The sequence below is a fragment of the Clarias gariepinus genome, chromosome 18 (assembly GCF_024256425.1).
Source record: "Clarias gariepinus isolate MV-2021 ecotype Netherlands chromosome 18, CGAR_prim_01v2, whole genome shotgun sequence".
Lineage (NCBI taxonomy): Eukaryota > Metazoa > Chordata > Actinopteri > Siluriformes > Clariidae > Clarias > Clarias gariepinus.
Genome location: NC_071117.1, coordinates 2,111,419 through 2,129,592, shown reverse-complemented (window position 1 = coordinate 2,129,592; position 18,174 = coordinate 2,111,419). Strand labels below are relative to the sequence as shown.

The 18,174-nt window shown below is 43.5% G+C and overlaps 2 protein-coding genes across 7 annotated transcripts; both read right to left on the bottom strand.

The window, feature by feature from the left end:
• Positions 1 to 2,094: 2,094 nt before the first annotated feature.
• akap8l (A kinase (PRKA) anchor protein 8-like) lies at positions 2,095 to 9,372 on the bottom strand. Of its 6 annotated transcripts, none has more exons than XM_053476961.1 (12): positions 9,239 to 9,372; positions 8,043 to 8,090; positions 7,527 to 7,728; positions 5,872 to 6,379; positions 5,124 to 5,244; positions 4,648 to 4,731; positions 4,425 to 4,542; positions 3,881 to 4,037; positions 3,563 to 3,668; positions 3,357 to 3,487; positions 3,157 to 3,252; positions 2,095 to 3,075 (listed from the first exon to the last, which is right to left on the bottom strand). In XM_053476961.1, exons 1-12 carry the CDS (start codon positions 9,264 to 9,266, stop codon positions 2,668 to 2,670), a joined length of 2,007 nt encoding a protein of 668 aa, XP_053332936.1. In that variant the 5' UTR covers positions 9,267 to 9,372; the 3' UTR covers positions 2,095 to 2,667. The 6 variants fall into 6 exon arrangements, with proteins under 6 accessions (XP_053332936.1, XP_053332938.1, XP_053332937.1 ...); XM_053476963.1 differs by having other exon boundaries at positions 5,124 to 5,241; XM_053476962.1 differs by having other exon boundaries at positions 9,242 to 9,372.
• A 1,850-nt stretch (positions 9,373 to 11,222) lies between these two features.
• Positions 11,223 to 16,705, bottom strand: mvb12a (multivesicular body subunit 12A). The gene is made up of 10 exons (XM_053476974.1): positions 16,597 to 16,705; positions 14,814 to 14,900; positions 14,620 to 14,703; positions 14,140 to 14,239; positions 13,853 to 13,982; positions 13,548 to 13,685; positions 13,266 to 13,375; positions 13,093 to 13,151; positions 12,954 to 13,013; positions 11,223 to 12,828 (listed from the first exon to the last, which is right to left on the bottom strand). The coding sequence occupies exons 2-10, from the start codon at positions 14,898 to 14,900 to the stop codon at positions 12,775 to 12,777; spliced, it is 822 nt and encodes a 273-aa protein (XP_053332949.1). The 5' UTR covers positions 16,597 to 16,705; the 3' UTR covers positions 11,223 to 12,774.
• Positions 16,706 to 18,174: the final 1,469 nt, after the last annotated feature.

The following is an 18,174-nucleotide window of genomic DNA, read 5'->3' as shown; positions in this document are numbered from 1 at the left end:
TGAGAGGGACCCAAGTGGAACAGTGAGGCTACAGGGAGCAAAGGTAAAGAAGGTGCAGGACTTTAAGTACTTAGAGTCAATGGTCTAAAGCAACAGAGAGTGTGGAAAGGAGGTGAAGAGGCGGGTACAGGCAGGTTGGAATGAGTGGAGAAAAGTGTTAGGTGTGTTGTGTGATAGAGTATCGGTAAGAGTGAAAGGAAAGGTGTACAGGACAGTGGTGAAACCAGCAATGCTCCACGGCTTAGAGACAGTGGCGCTGAAGAGAAGACAGGAGGCAGAGTTGGAGGTGGCAGAGATGAAGATGTTGAGGTTCTCTTTGGGGTGACAAGGATGGATAGGATCAAGAGTAGTCCATCAGAGGGACAACCCATGTGAGATGTTTTAGAGGTAGTGTCAGTCAGAAAGGCCAGGGGTCCGTTTTGTACATCGCTAACTCGGTTAACTGGATTTAATTGTTGTGGATTTGTCCTGATCTTGGATTGATTTGTTCTTCGATGCGCTTCTCGCATTTGTTGTAATAGCAACCCCCCCCCCACATAATCACTTTCAAATATTATATATGAACATAAATTCATAGGTTTATTATTATCAAATATATTACTTTTATAATAGACCCTCGGCACGAGACAGCCATCAAGACCATTAATACAAATTCTTGTATAATGTTTATTTTGTAACACATTCATTTTTCAGGCGGTTGTCATAAAAATATGCAAATAAATATTTATATATATTAAAAATAAATATTTTATAATGATAAATTGGACAAAACTAATTTTATTATAAAATAAACAATATAAACATATACGTTGTATTGGAAAAAAAATTAATATTTCTATTTTTTCATAAACATTTTTTTTCATATTGCTTATTTAATTTTTATTGTCTCATGTAATTTGTAAACCATTAACCTCTGAATTAATGTTCTAATATAATATTTGATAGCGATTATGTAGGGGGGTCAATCTATGGCAGAGGGGCATATCAGCACATAACACGTGTTACAAAAAAAAGTTGAGTCGCTCTTTTTCCATTTCGTCAACCAATCAAAGGGCTTGTAATCAGTTTCTACTGTCGATGCATATCGCCTTTTAAACCAACGTACGAACGCGCAATAATCCTAGACAACTCAATCCAGCTCTACTAATCATCAACAACAGGTGAGCTTGAAGAACCAACTTAGCCAGATCGGAATTAGCACGATGATCTCATCTTAGATTTGTCAGTTCATCTCGGATGTGTCAAGCAACGAACGAGGAACGGACCACAGATTTAGGTGGTTTGGACAGGTTTAGAGGAGAGATTGTGAGCATGTCTGTAGAAGGATGCTGAGGTTGGAGCTGCCAGGCAGGAGGTCTAAAGGAAGACCAAAGAAAAGATTTATGGATATAGTGAGAGAGGACATGAAGTTAGTTGGGGTGAGCGAAGAGGATGCAGAAGATAGGGTTAGATGGTTCACTGTGGTGACCCCTGAAAGGAAACAACCGAGAGACAAAGAACAAAGATCTCAAGTGGGAAGCTAGGGTCAAAGCCAGGATACAGGAGTAAATAGGGTTAATGATCATGCTCAGCAGGGAAAACTTTATGGTGCTGGGGCTCAAACCTGCAATCAGTAACCCAGAGCCATCTGAGCTACCACTACCCCTGGAGATCATCATACCCAGGTGCAGATTGGACTTTGTTTTGCAATTCTGTAAGTATTAGGAGTTTGATACAGAAGTGGGATATTGAACTAGACTTTACAATTCTAAGTGAACTAGTAAATATTTTGCTCCTACTGCTGTGAACAGTCTAGAGCCCTTCAGGATTATAGAGGAATGGCAACCATCTCAAACACAAAGCTATTGAACTAAAATTATAAAAACACATTTGTGTCAGTCAGCAATACATACAGTAAGTGCCACACTTGAGAATATCATTTCCCCCACTCCACCACCTGTATTGTGAAGGAAGCCTGTAGAGAGTACACCGGTCCAGAACTCGGAAACTCAATAAAGCTTCCAGAACTAAATTACTGAATGTTTAAAAAAAATTCATAAATAAATAGTGACCAATAAGAGAAGCAGAAACACTTTGAGACCTAGAGGAACCAAATTCAAGTCCCAAAACGTTTTATTTTTAAACACTTATCAGCTGAAGGCAAAATGCAGGATATCAGAAGTTCTTCAGCATCACATGTACACGAATGAAATAAAAAGATAAAAGAACTAAAGAAAGGTGACATCTTAAATCTCTTCACAACCATTTAATCAGAATCGTGAAACTGCTGTGTGAAGCGAAGCAGTCCTGTTAGTCGCACAACATGCCGAGTGTGTGTGTGTGTGTTATTTATTTTTTTTTAAACAAGTGTAAACTTACAGACATCATAAACGTATACATACATCGCTCACATCTGATTGGCTAAAAGAGAACAGAGCGCTGTGATTTCGTTGGTCCAGCGTGCGGCAGCTACCATGGATTGGTGCAGATTTTAATTTCCTTAATTATTAACAAAGCTGTTCCAGGATCAGTGGATGTGGAATCATCTACTTACACAACTTGACATTTAAAACCCATTCTCTCTGATCTGGGATCAGTGTACCTGGAAATATATATAGTAAGGACAGATATTCTTAGAGTCAGTCTGATCCTGGATAAGTGCCGAAGCATCAGCAGCACATCGCGGGGCTAATCGTCGATCACGGGTATTCCACCGTCGTCTTCTGCCCCCTCCTGGACATCCTCTGCATCGGCAGCTGTATCGGGCTCCTTGGTTCCTTTGGGTTCCTCTTCTTCCTCCTCTTCTTCTTCTTCCTTCACTTCCACTCCAACATCCTCTTCCTCCTCTTCTTCCTCTCCTCCTCCCTCAGCTTCATTTTCCTTTTCCCCTTCTTCCTCCTCCATTTTGGTTTCCTCCTCAGGACCGTCTCCGTTTCCTATCGCATCAGGTTCGCCGACGACGTCTTCGAGCTCCGCCTCATCCTGGTTAGCTTCCTGTTTAACTTCCTGTTTGAGCTCTGGATCGCCCTCGGACACCTCCATCATGGAGTCCTCGGGGTCCTGGTCGTCTGGGGCGTCGGTGAAGGGGTTTTCACCCTGATGGCAGAACAGAACAACTGGTTTAAAACATCATCTCACGTCGTTTGTATGGAGCTGATCTGTAATGTGAACACACACCTTCAGGTAGCTCTCCAGCTTCTTGCCGATGACCTTGTGGTTGAGGATGCTCCTGGCTACGGACAGACTCGACCTCTTCGACTGCTCCATCATCCCCTGAAAGGGCAAAGGTCACAGACGATGCATGAGGTGTTCCACCAGACTCCGTGTGTGTGTGTGTGTGTGTGTGTGTGTGCGCGCGCGCGTGTATGTATACCCACCTTGCGGTTGTAGTTGTGCTCAGGAGATTTGAGATGTTTCTGGATGAGTAGGAACTGCATGGGGATGTAGAGATCACACGCGGAGCAGTACGCTGCCTCCACCTTCTTCATGAAGTGCTCCATACCAATGTCTGCTCACACACACACACAGTACTCAGCATCAAACAATAACACAAAAAAAAAATAATAATAATTTGACCACTCACCTCTGGTCAGATCCTGCTCCCTCAACACCTGGCAGATGGTGGCGCTGTGGTTCTCCAGCTGACCAATTCTCTGATCCGTCTTCTTATGTTTATCGTTGATGTATTCCTATCCCCACACACACCCCTTTAGTGTTTAAAGCTCTACAATGTAACTAATTTTATATATATATATTTTATATATATATAAATATATATATATATATATATATATATATATATATATATATATATATATACACACACACATACATACATACATACATACACACATGCATCTCTGAACCCTTTACATAGTTTCCCATGAAGCTCTTGGAATACCTGCAGAAACTCTGTGGTGGGTTTGGAGAGCTGGCTGGAGAGGAACCTGAAGTGATCCTTGTGGAATTTGCTCTCCAGATGAGCGGTCAGATCCTCGCTGTAGAACGAGCGGAACTTGCAGACGGAGCAGGCGAAGGTCACCCTGGAGATGGCACGGCTGTTGGAAGAGAGGCAGTTATAATTATATCATCATCATGAGTGTAATACTGAACTTGTCTATACAGGTAGTCCCCTACTTATGAACGAGTTCTTTCCTGGGAGCACGTTCATAATTCAGATTTGTCCTTAAGTCTGACAAAGCGAGTCTTGTACGCCTTTGACACAAATATACTATACAATATAAAATCATGCCAATCCACTTGACTTAATCTGCCAACACTGCCATCATGTGGCCAAAAACCATACCCACACCTAAGGAAATGGATCTCCCACATGGCAAATAAAACGTGTTGCGCCTGCGTCTTTAAATAACGTGAGGAATCCTGGACGTATATTCATAACACGGGGAATACCTGCATTTTGTTTTATACATTTCTATTCTGACCTTTCAAAAAAGCCCCGTCTCTTCCTCAGTTTAGAAGCGGAAGGCGGAGTCTGTCTCCCCTGTTGTTGCTGCTGCTGCTTTGGGGTTGACTGGGAGCTTTCTCCTTTACCAGCTGGCTCTGAGAGAGAGAGGGAGAGAGATGAGGGTGTGGACCAACCTGATTCACAAAATGTATAATAAGATTTGTACAACGTTATAACCAGGCGTGACCCCTGGTACTCACCAGTGCTCGGACCTTCGACTGCCGACTCAGACTCGGCTGGGGTCGTGTCGTCACTCTTCTCCTCTTTCAAATCTGCTGCTTTCGCTGGGGAGCAAATAAAAAAAAAATGTCCTCCTTAAGAAGCAGAGCTTCATCTACACTTCTGTACACTAGGTATCCAAGTCTGAACGTCAGATCCATTGACATGTTCTTACCGAAACAGATGTTACTAATTAATCTTTGAACATGTAGACCAACACTAACACTAAAATAATTTCCAAACAAGACTCAATGTTACTGTGTTTAATCAGAATTAGTGATGTAAATGATTCACCGTCAATCAATTTACCACAGAAACGTACTTAACGACTGAATTAACTGATAATGTTTTGCATAATGTTTCTCCGGAGCACATTTAAACTATCCGAAAACTTTCCTATTCTCTCCAGAACGTGACATCACTAATTGCCTGAACCACATAGAACTTCACTACGTACCATTCTCGGCTTTCTCTTCTCCATCGGACTCGGTCTTGCCCATTTTAGACTCTGGCTCGTCGGCTGTAGTTGGGGTCTGCTTCCTCTTCTTCTGGCCGTCGCGCTGAGGTTTTACAGGCTGCTTCAGTGACACAGCCACACACAACTTTAACTCTCACACTCCATAATCAGGGATATAGAACAAATTGACGCATTTCCAAACACACACACACACTTTCAGACATACAGGGTATGACGCGAGTAGATACCATGTCTCAAACAAAGCACACAGTGGACACAGGACGAATATGACATCGGACATCATGGAGTGATACACGTCACATGCACTTACCTTCACATTCTCTCCCTCAAACACACACACACAAACACACTCATAGACAGCTGGTAAAGACACTACATGAAGTTGTTATAAACCCAGCCATGGGAACCGAATCTTTGATCTTGAAGACTAAGGGAACAGGTTTTGATGGGTGTGTTTAGACTGGGCTGAGTGACAGTACAGGGCTGTTACATGTACACTGGGGTACGTGAGCAGATGTGACGTGTTTAGAGTGGCAGCTGGAGTGAAATAATGTGATTTCCACTTTAATCTCCACTCGACAGGCTGGGCAGGCTGGACTAGGAGGGGTGTCTACTGCTTTTATTTCCTTTTCTTTCTTTTTTTGTTTTGTATTTTTGCTTTTTTTTGTTTTTATTTCTTTGGGGTGGGTTGATGGTTCAAGTCCAGTGCTTTGCTGGAGGTACTTACTCGGTTGAGGGGTCTCTTGCGGGTGCGTTGTCGGTTGAAGTTTTTGCCCCCTCCAAAGTGCCGGACAGGATAGTCCTGGGAGGCATGATGAGGCTGGAACCCCCCACTTTCGGGGTACATGCGGTGGCTCAGGAGCGACGGCAGCTTGCCTCGCCCTGACGGGGAGTGGCCTTGCCCCCCACCTCCACCCATCATAGAGGAATCCTGCCTGCGGCCAAAGCCGCGCCCGCCTGGGCCTCCGCCCCTGTGCTGGGACCTCTGTCCCGCACCCCAGCCGGAGCCTGAGAAAGCATCTCGAGCATGCCGCATTTTGGCGTTTCCGTGGGAGGCGGAGCTGCCAAAGCCACCACCACCACCTCCAGCTCCGCCCATCGCCCCAAAGCCCATGCCTCCACGCTGGGCCATCATGTCGCCCCGGGAGTCACCAAATACAAGGTTACCAGATCTGTAGAGATCGCGGGGACCAAGGGCAGAGGAGCGAGAGTCGAAAGACTCGTACTGGTCAAACCTGCAGAAGGAGGTGCAGAGCAAGTAGAGATGAAGCATTGGCACCTCTGATTCCATACCTTCACTTTCCCTTTAAACGATTTACCAGCAGCTTATAAAGTATCCCAAAAAAAGTGAATAAATAAATTTTAAATTGAACCCCACACTGATCTTTGGATGGCAAGTTGCGTCGATCCGCAAGTTGTCATTCATCCAAGCCATTCCCCACACCGATATCCGACTGGACAGCACTTCGGATAGTCCGTTAAAAAAGGGAGGGGGGGCTGTGAACCCACATGGTCCCACCTGATGTTACAATTTAGGATGTTGCCTCCAAAAATGAGGACCGGGACCGGCTGTTATTGAATTGGGTTGTGACTATTAGTTTGACTCGAGTGAACGAGATTCATAATCATCACAGGAATACAGGTGAAGGAATGGCCTCAGTGATGGGGGGTTTAGTCATTACATCATGAGCAACAGCAGAGTACACAGGGCAATAAATCTGGAAACAGACTTCCCTTTGCGCTCGAGCAGGCTTTGGAAAAAACTCCAGGTCACTTTCTCAGAAACGAGCTCTAAAGGGGGTCAGACTGTCATTTTGGACCATAAGGGGCACCATAGCTAGAAGAGTGACGACCATGCAACATGCTTACTCAGTGTACGGGTCAGAATCTAAGGCTCATCTAGTCAACACTCGTCTCATTATCTCACCTGCACATCTAGTCAAACTGCATGCAAATGCTAGCGCTAAACCACACACACGAAGGTTTGCATCTGCTGAAGCTAACAGGAAGTCTGAACTGCACCAAATAAACTCAAGTCAGCATAAATAATAACTAAAAATAAAAGAACAGTGCACTTTGGTCCTCACTCATGAGTTAATTCTGCTTCCTGAACATTCCCACACTATGATCTTGATACAGGAGCTGATGAGATCCTCCACCATGCTCACTTTGGAACCAGAGACCAGCCTTTAGAACATCAAGTTTCATCCCCCTAACCATTACCGGTCTCAACTCTGAGTAACGCCCCCTTCTGTTCAACACCTAAATCTTTCACACTAACCCTTGCTCCTTATCTAAGATCTATAATAAACCTTTGAGCTCTTTTACTTCCTGCTTTTTAAATATGTTCAGGAAATAAATGAATAAATAAACCGGTCCTACCTGTCGTTTCTCCCCCCTCCTTTCATGCCTCCCTCGAGCTGTGTTAGCATGTCGAGCCGCTGGTTGATCTTAGCGATCACGTCGTCTGCGTTGCCCCCGCTGGAGGACAGCAGGGAACCGGAAAGACCCCTTTTCATCTGTCCTCCGCCGTATCCTCCGGACATGGAGTCCTTATAACCGTACAGGTCGTATCCGCCAGATCCTGGGGGGGAAAAGAACAGGGTTGTGTTATATCCTAGTTTCATAGACAAAAAAAAGTTTCTTTTAAATTTTTATCTGCACAGTTTGAAGCTGTCGCAATTAAATTCCACTACTGTAATGCTCACAAACCGCAGGTACATGACCAATAAAACCCATGAATCTTAAAGACAGCAACAATCTCAGTGACTGAAATATATTAAAAAAAAAACTTGTATAGTGGCGTCTTCAAACAAACACTTTATGGAAGCTGTCTGGATCTGTGTGTTGTTGAACTAAACTCTGGAGAAAAGAAAAAAAAAAAAAAAAATGTCTCACCTCTGCTGGAGGATCCTCCTCCACCACCACCACCCCACCCGGAGAACCCTGATGAACAGAAACAGTTAGGACTCGCTCTCGCTCTCTCTCACACACAACGTATTTGTACCATGCCCCTCCTGGTTGCGCGTCAACACATTTTTCTTTTTTTGTTCTTTGTACTCGGGTACGCTTGCGCATTTCCACTCCGATACAGCAGGGGGCAGTGTACACCTAGATGCTATGTGAGAAAGCCGGTCTAGCCTAAAAAGTTATTTCAGAAAAATTAACAGCAATAGTGACACCATCATGTGCCTTTCTAATCACATCAGCTACAGAGGATGAGACTGGAGCGCGGTACACAGAAACAAAGATTTCAGAGACAGCACTGATGATGTCGCGTCTAAACAAAAGGTCTGTTTCAGCGTCCAGGTACATTTGGCTTTAATCTCTGATTTAATCAGCACAACTCCAGCACATAACCAGGGATACAACACTCATCATGTAGTAATGGTTTCACACACCTTCAGTGTCTTTAGAGCAGGAGGAAGAGTCCAGGTCTCCACACTGCTATAATAATTAAAGTACAGATCTACTCCTGGTCATGCTCCAATGCACTGGACCTATTGTACAAGATCTATACACACTCTATACGTGTGTGTGTGTGATGAATCGACTCTTACACAGATTGTGCAATTCTACTTCCTGTTTAAGTGCATTATCGACTAACGCTCCAAGTCAAAAATATTTTTCCACAAATTAACCGACCTATAGACATACACTTCTATATAAAGCGCTGCATCTGTAGCTAGCTGTGATGGTTAGCGCAGGATGCTAACGCTAGTCATGCTAGCACAGCCGGTTCATCCTGACTAGCCGCTCTTTGTTTCCCTGATTAATGAGTCAGCGGTTATGTTTCACAAACTACACCTGATTAACATTCATACAAAAAACAACAATCACACCTGAGATGTAACGCACCCGCCGAGCGACATATATATATATATAAAATAATCTGGAAATCGTATAATAATAAAAAAACAAAATGGCGCCGGTTAGGTCAGATTAGCCACCGTGCTAATGTTCCACACAGGATTAGCTAACTAGCTAGCTAATCGACGTCTAGCGCACAAAGAACACACACACAATTTCAAACTATCAAACTCAGAACTAAATCGATATTACTTATTATTAATGTAATAAATGTAATAACACACCACCTGATCCGTATCCGCGGCCGTCCATGTTCACAGAATTAATAAAACTCGCTCTGCTTCTACACCGCCGTCAGAATACCAGGCACAGCGGCTCAGCCCCAAAATGCGCTCTGTGTACTACGTAGGGCACTAGAGAGGGCGCAGAAGTAGGCGGTTAAGTCGCCGCACGCAGGCTCTATATATAGGGAGGAGGGAGACGTATTCGTATGCAGCCCTCGCGCGCGGAGAGAAAAACACTATTGGATCAAATGTTTTGGATGACCACCGTTGGTCCAATGGGAGTGTGCGGTGTATTTGCATAAAGGAAAACGTGCAACCAATCAGAGACTGGTTTATTTTAAAGGGGGCGGGACTCCGAGGCCCTAGGGAAGTTACACTGCTGTTATTATTTTAATAGTTTCACTACCTTACTTATCGTGGGAGTAAAATATTTAATTTGATCGATTCTTTTTATTTTTACTGCGTCACTCAGTCTGATGGTCAGGAGACTGATGATGATGATTATTAAATTAATTACATTTTGCATTGCCAGTTTGGCATCATCTGTAAAAATGTATTAATTTAAATATAAGTTACAATTACTTCATTACATTCTGCTCTTTTTTCTTCCCTCCACTACTGTTTGTGTAACACAATCATTTCCCTTGTGGGATCAATTGATTGAGTCAGTCAGTCAGTCATTATTTTGGCTGATAGGATACATTATTATTATTATTATTATTATTATTAATAACATTTAATTCATCCATTCATCAAACCATCAAGCCGGGGTTTTAAGTAATTGGAGAGACAATACGCGGTGCTATTAAAAAGTCTGGAGACTTACTCACCACATGCACTCGCAGTCACCAGGAGCACCGACAGTCATAAGTCAGCGTGCCGAACGACATCTTTCTGTGTGACTGGTGACACACACGCCTGTTATTTCATGATGGACGGAAAGTTAGAACAGAGAGCGAAGAGTGAAAATGAGCAAATCTGCCACGGAGACGTTTGACGTGATTTGGCAAAAACTCTATAGACTATTCTTTGTGATACTGCCCCATCTTCATCAGACTATATTACTGTCTGATTAATGCCCCGCCCAGACTGACACGACCCACCTAAAACATCAACGTTCCATTTAAACTCAGTTCTAAAAAGAATACATGTCCTCATGTCCTCATGTCTGTGTGTTTCCTTCTGGCTCCTCCCTTTTAGTTATGATGTCATAGTTAGTCCTGCCGGAGTCCCTGCTTGCACTCTACACTAAATATACATTCACCTTATACATTATGTGACTGTGACCAGACCTAACTGTTATCTCAGGTGGTGTCTGGGGACGGTTCCACTTTACCATGAAGACGGTCCTGTCCTCGGCTGATGCAGACAGCTGTTCTTTGAGGACTCGTGACTTCAGTCACTCGATAGTTCAGGACTGGAGTTTCCTACAGTCTACCTGAGCCTCCAGGAACAAACTGGACTTTATTTAATTAAACACGTCTCCTGTTATACTGAACTTCCAGCCTCCTAACACACAGTATGAGTGCAGATCAATCCCTGCTATCCGTTATCACCCAGATGAGGATGGGTTCCCTGGTGAGTCTGGTTCCTCTCAAGGTTTCTCCCTACTGCCGTCTCAGGAAGTTTTTCCTTGCCACTGTCGCCGTCGTCCTCGGCTTGCTCATCAGGGACAATCTTATCATTTTGGTTCATACACATTTACATTTCATACAAACTTAATTTACTTTTGATTGTGTGAAGCTGCTTTGCGACTATGTAAATTGTTAAAGGCACTATACAAATAAAATTGAATTGAAAATGTTGAACCTGGACGTCTTCCTGTGATGAGGATCAGACATGGTTTTGGACATTTTTTAAAATATTTTATTTTATATATTTATGATTGAACACAACAAAATCTAACAGGGTAACGTCTCACAAGCATACTGAAACACATTCTCAAACAGAAATCCTTCAAAATGCACTAAACTATATATAAATGTAATGCAGACAGATGTTTATTATGGAGTTTTAATAAAACACGGTGTGCAGTCTGGTCCTAGCATTAACAAATCAAATAAATACAAATGTTTAAATCGATACAAAGGTAATTATACACCAGAATGGAAAATAAAGAAGTGTTAAGAAGTCTTCACAACATTCTGTATCACACATACACACAGACACACACACAGAGTTTAATAATCTATAAAACATTATAAAACTCTAGCAGAGCCGAAACAGAGGATTCACGCTAATAAACAAACAGTCTCATCTGACATCATCATCATCACTACAGAGCAAAAACAACATTATAATATACAGTATATAGATCTGTTTAATAATGAACACATCGCTGGGTTTCTAAAGCTTTAGATGTGATTGTTTTCAGCTGATGAGTTCAGCAGGATTCATTCTGTACTAAAGCAGAGCCTTAAACTGTCTGAGTGCAGGAGAGACACACGGAGACGCTTCCTAAACTAAGGAACAGTTCATATCTAATAACACACACACACGAGAGAGAGAGAGGGGGGATGTTTATCGTCCGTTATGTCTCTCTGTATTCGCTCTACATTTTCCTTCACACATCAGTACATTAATGATAATAAATGAAAAGATACACAAATCGATTACATCACTACATTTTCTGTCCTTCTGCCCTTTTCCTGCCCTTCTCCTCCAATACCCCACTCTCTCTACAAACTAGCACCCAGATGAGGTGGCTTTGGCTTTTTGTTTGTTTTTGCACCTGTACTGATTTACATAGAGAGGTATCTCTGCGTATGAATCCTGAGGCGAGTTCTTAAGGTGAAATTTTGTACTGTGAAACGCATGTCCCATAAGAAATAACGTGAATGCAGATAAACCTTTAAAAGAAAGACGTCACACCACGACAACAGGGTGCGTTTAGTTTCGCCTTCAGTTCGACACTTCAGCGTGTCTCTGCGGGGGACGTACTAGTGTGTGACGGCATCATTACCGTATAAAGAGTTCACGCGATGAAAATCAATCCTCGTCTTGAGTGGAGATAAAGCGCACGTCGCCATGACAACACGCAGGGAAAGGTTAGCACTTCATAATAATAATAATAATAATAATAAAGTAAAACATGATCGGTGCGTCCTAAAGACTTTCCCCTATAATAATGTGAGAAATATCACCCATGTGGGAGGGGAAATTCCCAATCTGGCAACTGTAAGAACTATTACAGGACAGTGAATCATTAACAGTCCAGATCCTAAACCTAAACCTCTATAAACTATAACCTGATTATTAAAGTGTGCCGTGCTGTAACGTCAACTCTAACACCACCTACTGGTCAGAGGCAGCATGTTTAAGCACCATTAATAAAACCCGTCTCGGCTGAGATCGTTAGCGTTAATGAGAGTTATTTAACGAGGAATAATTAGCATACATGATGCGTACATGCTAACAAGCTTTGGTCATCATCATGAGCCGCACTGGCCGTGTGTCAGGAAGTTTGGTTTTAATAAAAGGAAAAAAAAAAAAAAAAAAAGGTGTGGGTGGGCGGGGTTATACAGGAGTGATGTGGTCTAGGGGAGGGGTCTGGTGGCGGCCTGCTCCTCGATGGCGAAGGTGTAGTTATACTGAGGAGAGAGAGAGAGAGAGAGAGAGAGAGAGAGAGGGTTAGTGATGAGCTCGGGACAGGTGTTCAGGTCATGAGGTCATCAGGAGCCAATCAGGAGATAATATGCAAATGAAGGGCTCTCACCTCGTTCTCTATGTCCTGGAGCGATTTAATACGGATATTATCCAGAGCAGAGACGGACACCTGGGGCAGAGAGAGAGGGTGTGAGTGTGTGTGTGTGTGTGTGTGTGTGTGTGTAAGATCAGTACTGAATGCGCTTCACCTTCTCGATGGCTCGACTCTCAAATCTTGGATGAAGAGCGAAGGGAACCCCATCCATCGCTGGGGGGGATAAACAACAACAACAACAACAACAACATGAGCAGGCTTTAGGTATGAGCGTACATTAGTGTTTGCACGTGTGTTAGTGTATTTGTGTGTGTGTGTGTGTGTTACCTGTAATCCCATAGATGTTGCTGCTGTCCTGCACCTTCTCCACAGTATCTGTATGGTCCAGGTTGCCACGGCGACGGCTGACCCTGGGCTGGGGCTGAGACGACTGGTTGCTGTGGAGAGTTAGGAGGAAAAAGTAAGGCCACGCCCACATGTGTGATGTAACCATGACAACACTGATGGCTAATGATGTTTGTGTGAGAACGCTCTGTGCTCTGTGCAGGGGTGTGTGTGTGTGTGTGTGTGTGTGTGGTGCGAGGCAGTGCAGGTGTGTGTGACACACACGTGGGTCGGAGGGGGAGGGGCGTGCCCGCTTCCAGAGAGAGCTGCCGCATGTCGATGCTCAGACTGCGAGGTTTGACCTGAGGGACAGGGGACGAGAACGGGCCCTTCAGACACCACAGGACATAACCCAGAATGTCCCTGTAACACACACACACACACACACACACACGGAGAACACGGAGAGAACTGAAATGAGCTGGAATGAAGACAGCACAATCTCAATCCAAACATCAGTGTGACACACACACACACACACACTCACACTCACACACACACACACACACACACACACACACACTCCTCACCCCAGACAGGTGTACTGTGCCAGCATCATCTTGCTCTTGGCCGTCACTCGGATGTCCAGGACGGCTGTGTTTACACTGTCCACAGGAACGATACGTACACACACACGCTTCTTCTTCCACACAGAGGATTCTAACACACACACACACACACACACACACACAGATGTGACCACACTCACAGCAATTTAAACTCATATTGACACTAAATGTAGTGTTACACAGTGTGTGTGTGTGTGTAAGAGAGAGAGAGTGTGTGTGTGTGTGTGTGTGTGAGAGAGAGTTCTTACTGGATTCCATGAACTCAGGAATGTAACAGTAACCGTGAGGAATCACATCCTTCTCAGAGATCACCTGAACATCAGACACCACCATCCCACCAGACAGATCCTAACACACACACACACACACACACACACACACAGTGATAAAGAATGAGTGTGGAACTTTATGGAAACAGTTCTTACATTGTTTAGTGTTTAGAGCTGTGTGTGTGTGTGTGTGTGTGTGTGTGTGTGTGTGTGTGTGTGTGCAGCACAATGTGCTCTATATCCAGAGGGACACATTCTGAGCGTCCCACAGTCACGTGAGGAGTCACGTCCAGACGAGCAGGAGGGTGTGACCACGTGACTCACGGCACCTTCATAACAAACCCAGGAACCCAGCAGGGAACCTCCGACACCACAGAGTATCAGATATCAGGGAATGAAAAAACAGGTGTGTGTGTGTGTGCGTGTGTGTGTGCGTGCGTGTGTGTGTGTGTGTAACACCTTGCTGTAACAGAGAAAGTATCCAGATTTCAGACCAAAGCCCCGGGTAAAGTTGGCAACAGCTCCATCTTCAGTTGAAGGAATCTGAACACACACACACAAACACACACACACACACACACACACCATTATTATTATTATTATTATTATATGGATATCTCTCTTTGCTACAGATGTATTCTTGTTGTGGTTACCATGGTGTAGTGGGGGGGGCGTGTGGAGCTGTTGGAGGTCCAGGCTACTGCCGTGATCGGCCTGCTGGGGACGGCAGGGGACGACATCTATCACACAGACACACAGGGGGACAGAGAGACAGAGAGACATGTAGCAGTGGTAACATTTAGAGCTGTAACAGTAGAGGAAGGAGTCTCCAGTGTCACTGTGATTTATAAACTACAGCACGGCCAGATCGTGGGTTCCAACGATTACAGAACCGAGATAAGATCAGGATTATTTGATGTCCGCTGGATTTGGTTTAACAGTCATGTCCTGGTTTTGTGTGATACTGTAAATCACAGGGACGTCACCCGCAGGGACGCGACCCACAGGGACGTCCCGATACGTTATCACCAGACCCTGGTATGATTTGATCTGGATTGCGGTCTGTTAGTATCACGATTCAATATCATACATATTTTTTTTTATATTTTGTTAAAATTCCAAACAAACGCAGTGAATAGTTCCCACTCGGGACGCGGTGATTCCTGAGAATACTTCAGAGTGTAGGATCATAGAGGAACTGTAACATATGGGCACCTCAAGTGCAAGTGTTTATAAATTAAAAATGATCTTTCTAAAATAAAAACATCTCGAGTCAGCTAGAACTCTCATCTCTAAATCCAGTGTGTCCATTTCCCTCAGTGTGATGAACCTTCACCCCTCACGGAGGCTCACAACATGTTCAATAAAAACACAAAGTCAGTGAGTAACAGCGTCAATAATCACGACCTCAGTGTGGGACAAATATAATCATCATGATGATGTACAGCGGGGGGTTGGGTTGATGGGGGGGTCAAACGTTATACGGCGCCTCTGGAGCAGACAGGGTTAAGGGCCGCGCTCAAGGAGCTGGAGCTCGAACCGCCGACCATCTGATCAGTAACTCAGAGCTTTAACACAGCACCGTCCCACATGGTGATGAGGATGATGATGATGATGATGATGATACTAATGGAGCAGAAGACCCGGGGCCGAGCTGTAACAGGGAAATAACCAGCGCCCAGGGCGGCCCTGCGTCAGAACACCAGGGGGTCGTGTTCCACAGCGGTGTGTATCGCTCGCCCATAAGGGTTACTGTGTGTTAGAGTTCCACAGTACCACCAGAACACACACACACACACAAACAAAACACACACACACACAACACACACACACACACACAACACACACAAAACACACAACACACAACACACACAACACACACACACCACACACACACAACACACAACACACACACACACACACAACACACACACACACACAACACACACACACACACAACACACACACTCAGCAGACCTGCTGTACACGGAGTAATCAGAGGACGAAACAGAGACAGAGGGAAATAAACAAAATCTTTTTAAGTTAATTTATTCATTAATGACGTCATCCAGGAGTGTCGGAACTCCACCTGTGTCACGTGGTTCAGTAGCGCTGAGATGAGAGAAAATAAGAACAGAACACCATCAGTCCGGAGGGGACACACACACACACACACACTCTAACACACTCTAACACACACTCACACACACACACACACACACACACACACACACACACACAGAGGGTGACAGTGTCAGGACTCGTCATTAAACCCCGCGGAGTTTCCGCTCATGTCACACCTGAGACACCTCACACACACACACACACACACACACACACACACACACTCACACACACACACACACACACACACACACACTCACACACACACACACACACACACACACACACACACACACACACTGTTGTACTCACTGTGAGATCAGGAGTCTGGAGCTGCAGCTTCACCAACTTCTCTCTCTCTCACACACACACACACACACACAGAGAAACTTTTCTTCCTGGAGTGTAAAGAGGAAGTGAGGTCCACCCTGTACTGCACATCCCAGCATGCACCGGGAGACCAGCCAGGGTTGCCAGAGTGGGAACAGTCACTCCAAGTGGAATGAGTCTAGTTAGTGCTGTTATTGTTCTTAGTGTTGTTGTTGTTAGTGGTTATTGTTGTTGTTAGTGTTGTTGTTAGTGTTATTTTTGTTGTTATTGTTGTTGTTAGTGTTGTTATTGTTGTTGTTATTGTTGTTGTTAGTGTTGTTATTGTTATTGTTAGTGTTGTTGTTGTTATTAGTGCAGTAATTCTAAGCCTACACTGTTTTACACTGAAGGTAAATAAGATAATGTCCTGAGATAAATAGGGTTAGGGTTAGGTTCTTAACTAACCCTAACCCTAACCCTATCCACTAATATAAAAATATAAAGACAGTAAAATTTAATTGTTTATTCAGTTTTTAAATGTATAAATCAAACTATTATCATTAAAAATATATAATTATTTCAATTATAATAAAGAAAAAGTATTTATTTATTTATTAATTTTTAGATTTACAAATAAAAAATATTATACGTTTAAATAATTTTATGAATAATTGTTTTTATAAATGTAACAAATCTATTTTTTTAGTTTTTAAATTAATATATAAACACATTATAAGCATAACACATGTAAAAATATTATAAATTCAATTATGATAAAATAAAAACTATTTGTATAACATGTGCAACTAAGAAATGTTACATAAATACATTAAAAAAACAATCTGCAGGAAATACTGTATACTGAAATATATTTTAGTTTCATTTAAACCTGCAACTCAAAAGATAATCATTTTAGTGTCTGTACAGTAGTGTGTTTATTTCACAGCTTTTACATTAAAACAATATATACACACTACTCACACTAAGTTAGGGATGTTGTTATTTAGTGCTTTTCCTATTCCTATGCTCTGGAATTGAATGAAATAAGTAAAGGTTCCCTTTGATGTTATTAATAATGTAAGAGAAGAAACACCATTTTCATTAGTTTAATATTTATTACCCCAAAAATGTAGACAATAACAGGGAAAGCCCCAAATAACAAAAGACTGACAATGTCAGTAGCGGGAGTTTCCACCACTTGCCGCAGTGACAGCTTGACAGAGACGTCTCAGCTCCTCACTAGCCTCATGATGTTGTTCTAAGGCAACACGTTCCACTCTTCCACAAGTGCTACACATCACCAGTCAGCGCAGAACAGATGTGGTTCTGCCAGGTCACATGGGGGCGGGGTACGATCATCCAGTCTCTGCTTCCACTGACATGATGTGGTGGAGCATTATCATCCATGAACAGAGAGTTGGGGGTGTGCTGGCGGAGTTGGGGGATGGTGTTGGGTTCTATGATGTCTCCGAGGTGAGAACGTGCAGTGACTGAGACATGTACAATAACCACATCTGTTCTGCGCTGATTGGTGATGTCTGACCAGACTGTTGCACCTTCCCCACCAAAGGAGGATGACAC

What these genes read in the sequence shown, in the direction of transcription:
- akap8l (XM_053476961.1), bottom strand. Translation starts at nt 9,266, where the DNA reads ATGGACGGCCGCGGATACGGATCAGGTG. An exon ending in CCGCGGATACGGATCAGGTG is followed by an intron (nt 8,091 to 9,238) that starts GTGTGTTATTAC and finishes TCTGTTCATCAG; the next exon opens with GGTTCTCCGGGTGGGGTGGT. An exon ending in AGCTGGAGAGCTACCTGAAG is followed by an intron (nt 3,076 to 3,156) that starts GTGTGTGTTCAC and finishes TTCTGCCATCAG; the next exon opens with GGTGAAAACCCCTTCACCGA.
- mvb12a (XM_053476974.1), bottom strand. Translation starts at nt 14,900, where the DNA reads ATGTCGTCCCCTGCCGTCCCCAGCAGGCCGATCACGGCAGTAGCCTGG. An exon ending in CCCCTCCCCCTCCGACCCAC is followed by an intron (nt 13,376 to 13,547) that starts GTGTGTGTCACA and finishes AACTCTCCACAG; the next exon opens with CAACCAGTCGTCTCAGCCCC. An exon ending in AGAGTCGAGCCATCGAGAAG is followed by an intron (nt 13,014 to 13,092) that starts GTGAAGCGCATT and finishes TCTCTGCCCCAG; the next exon opens with GTGTCCGTCTCTGCTCTGGA.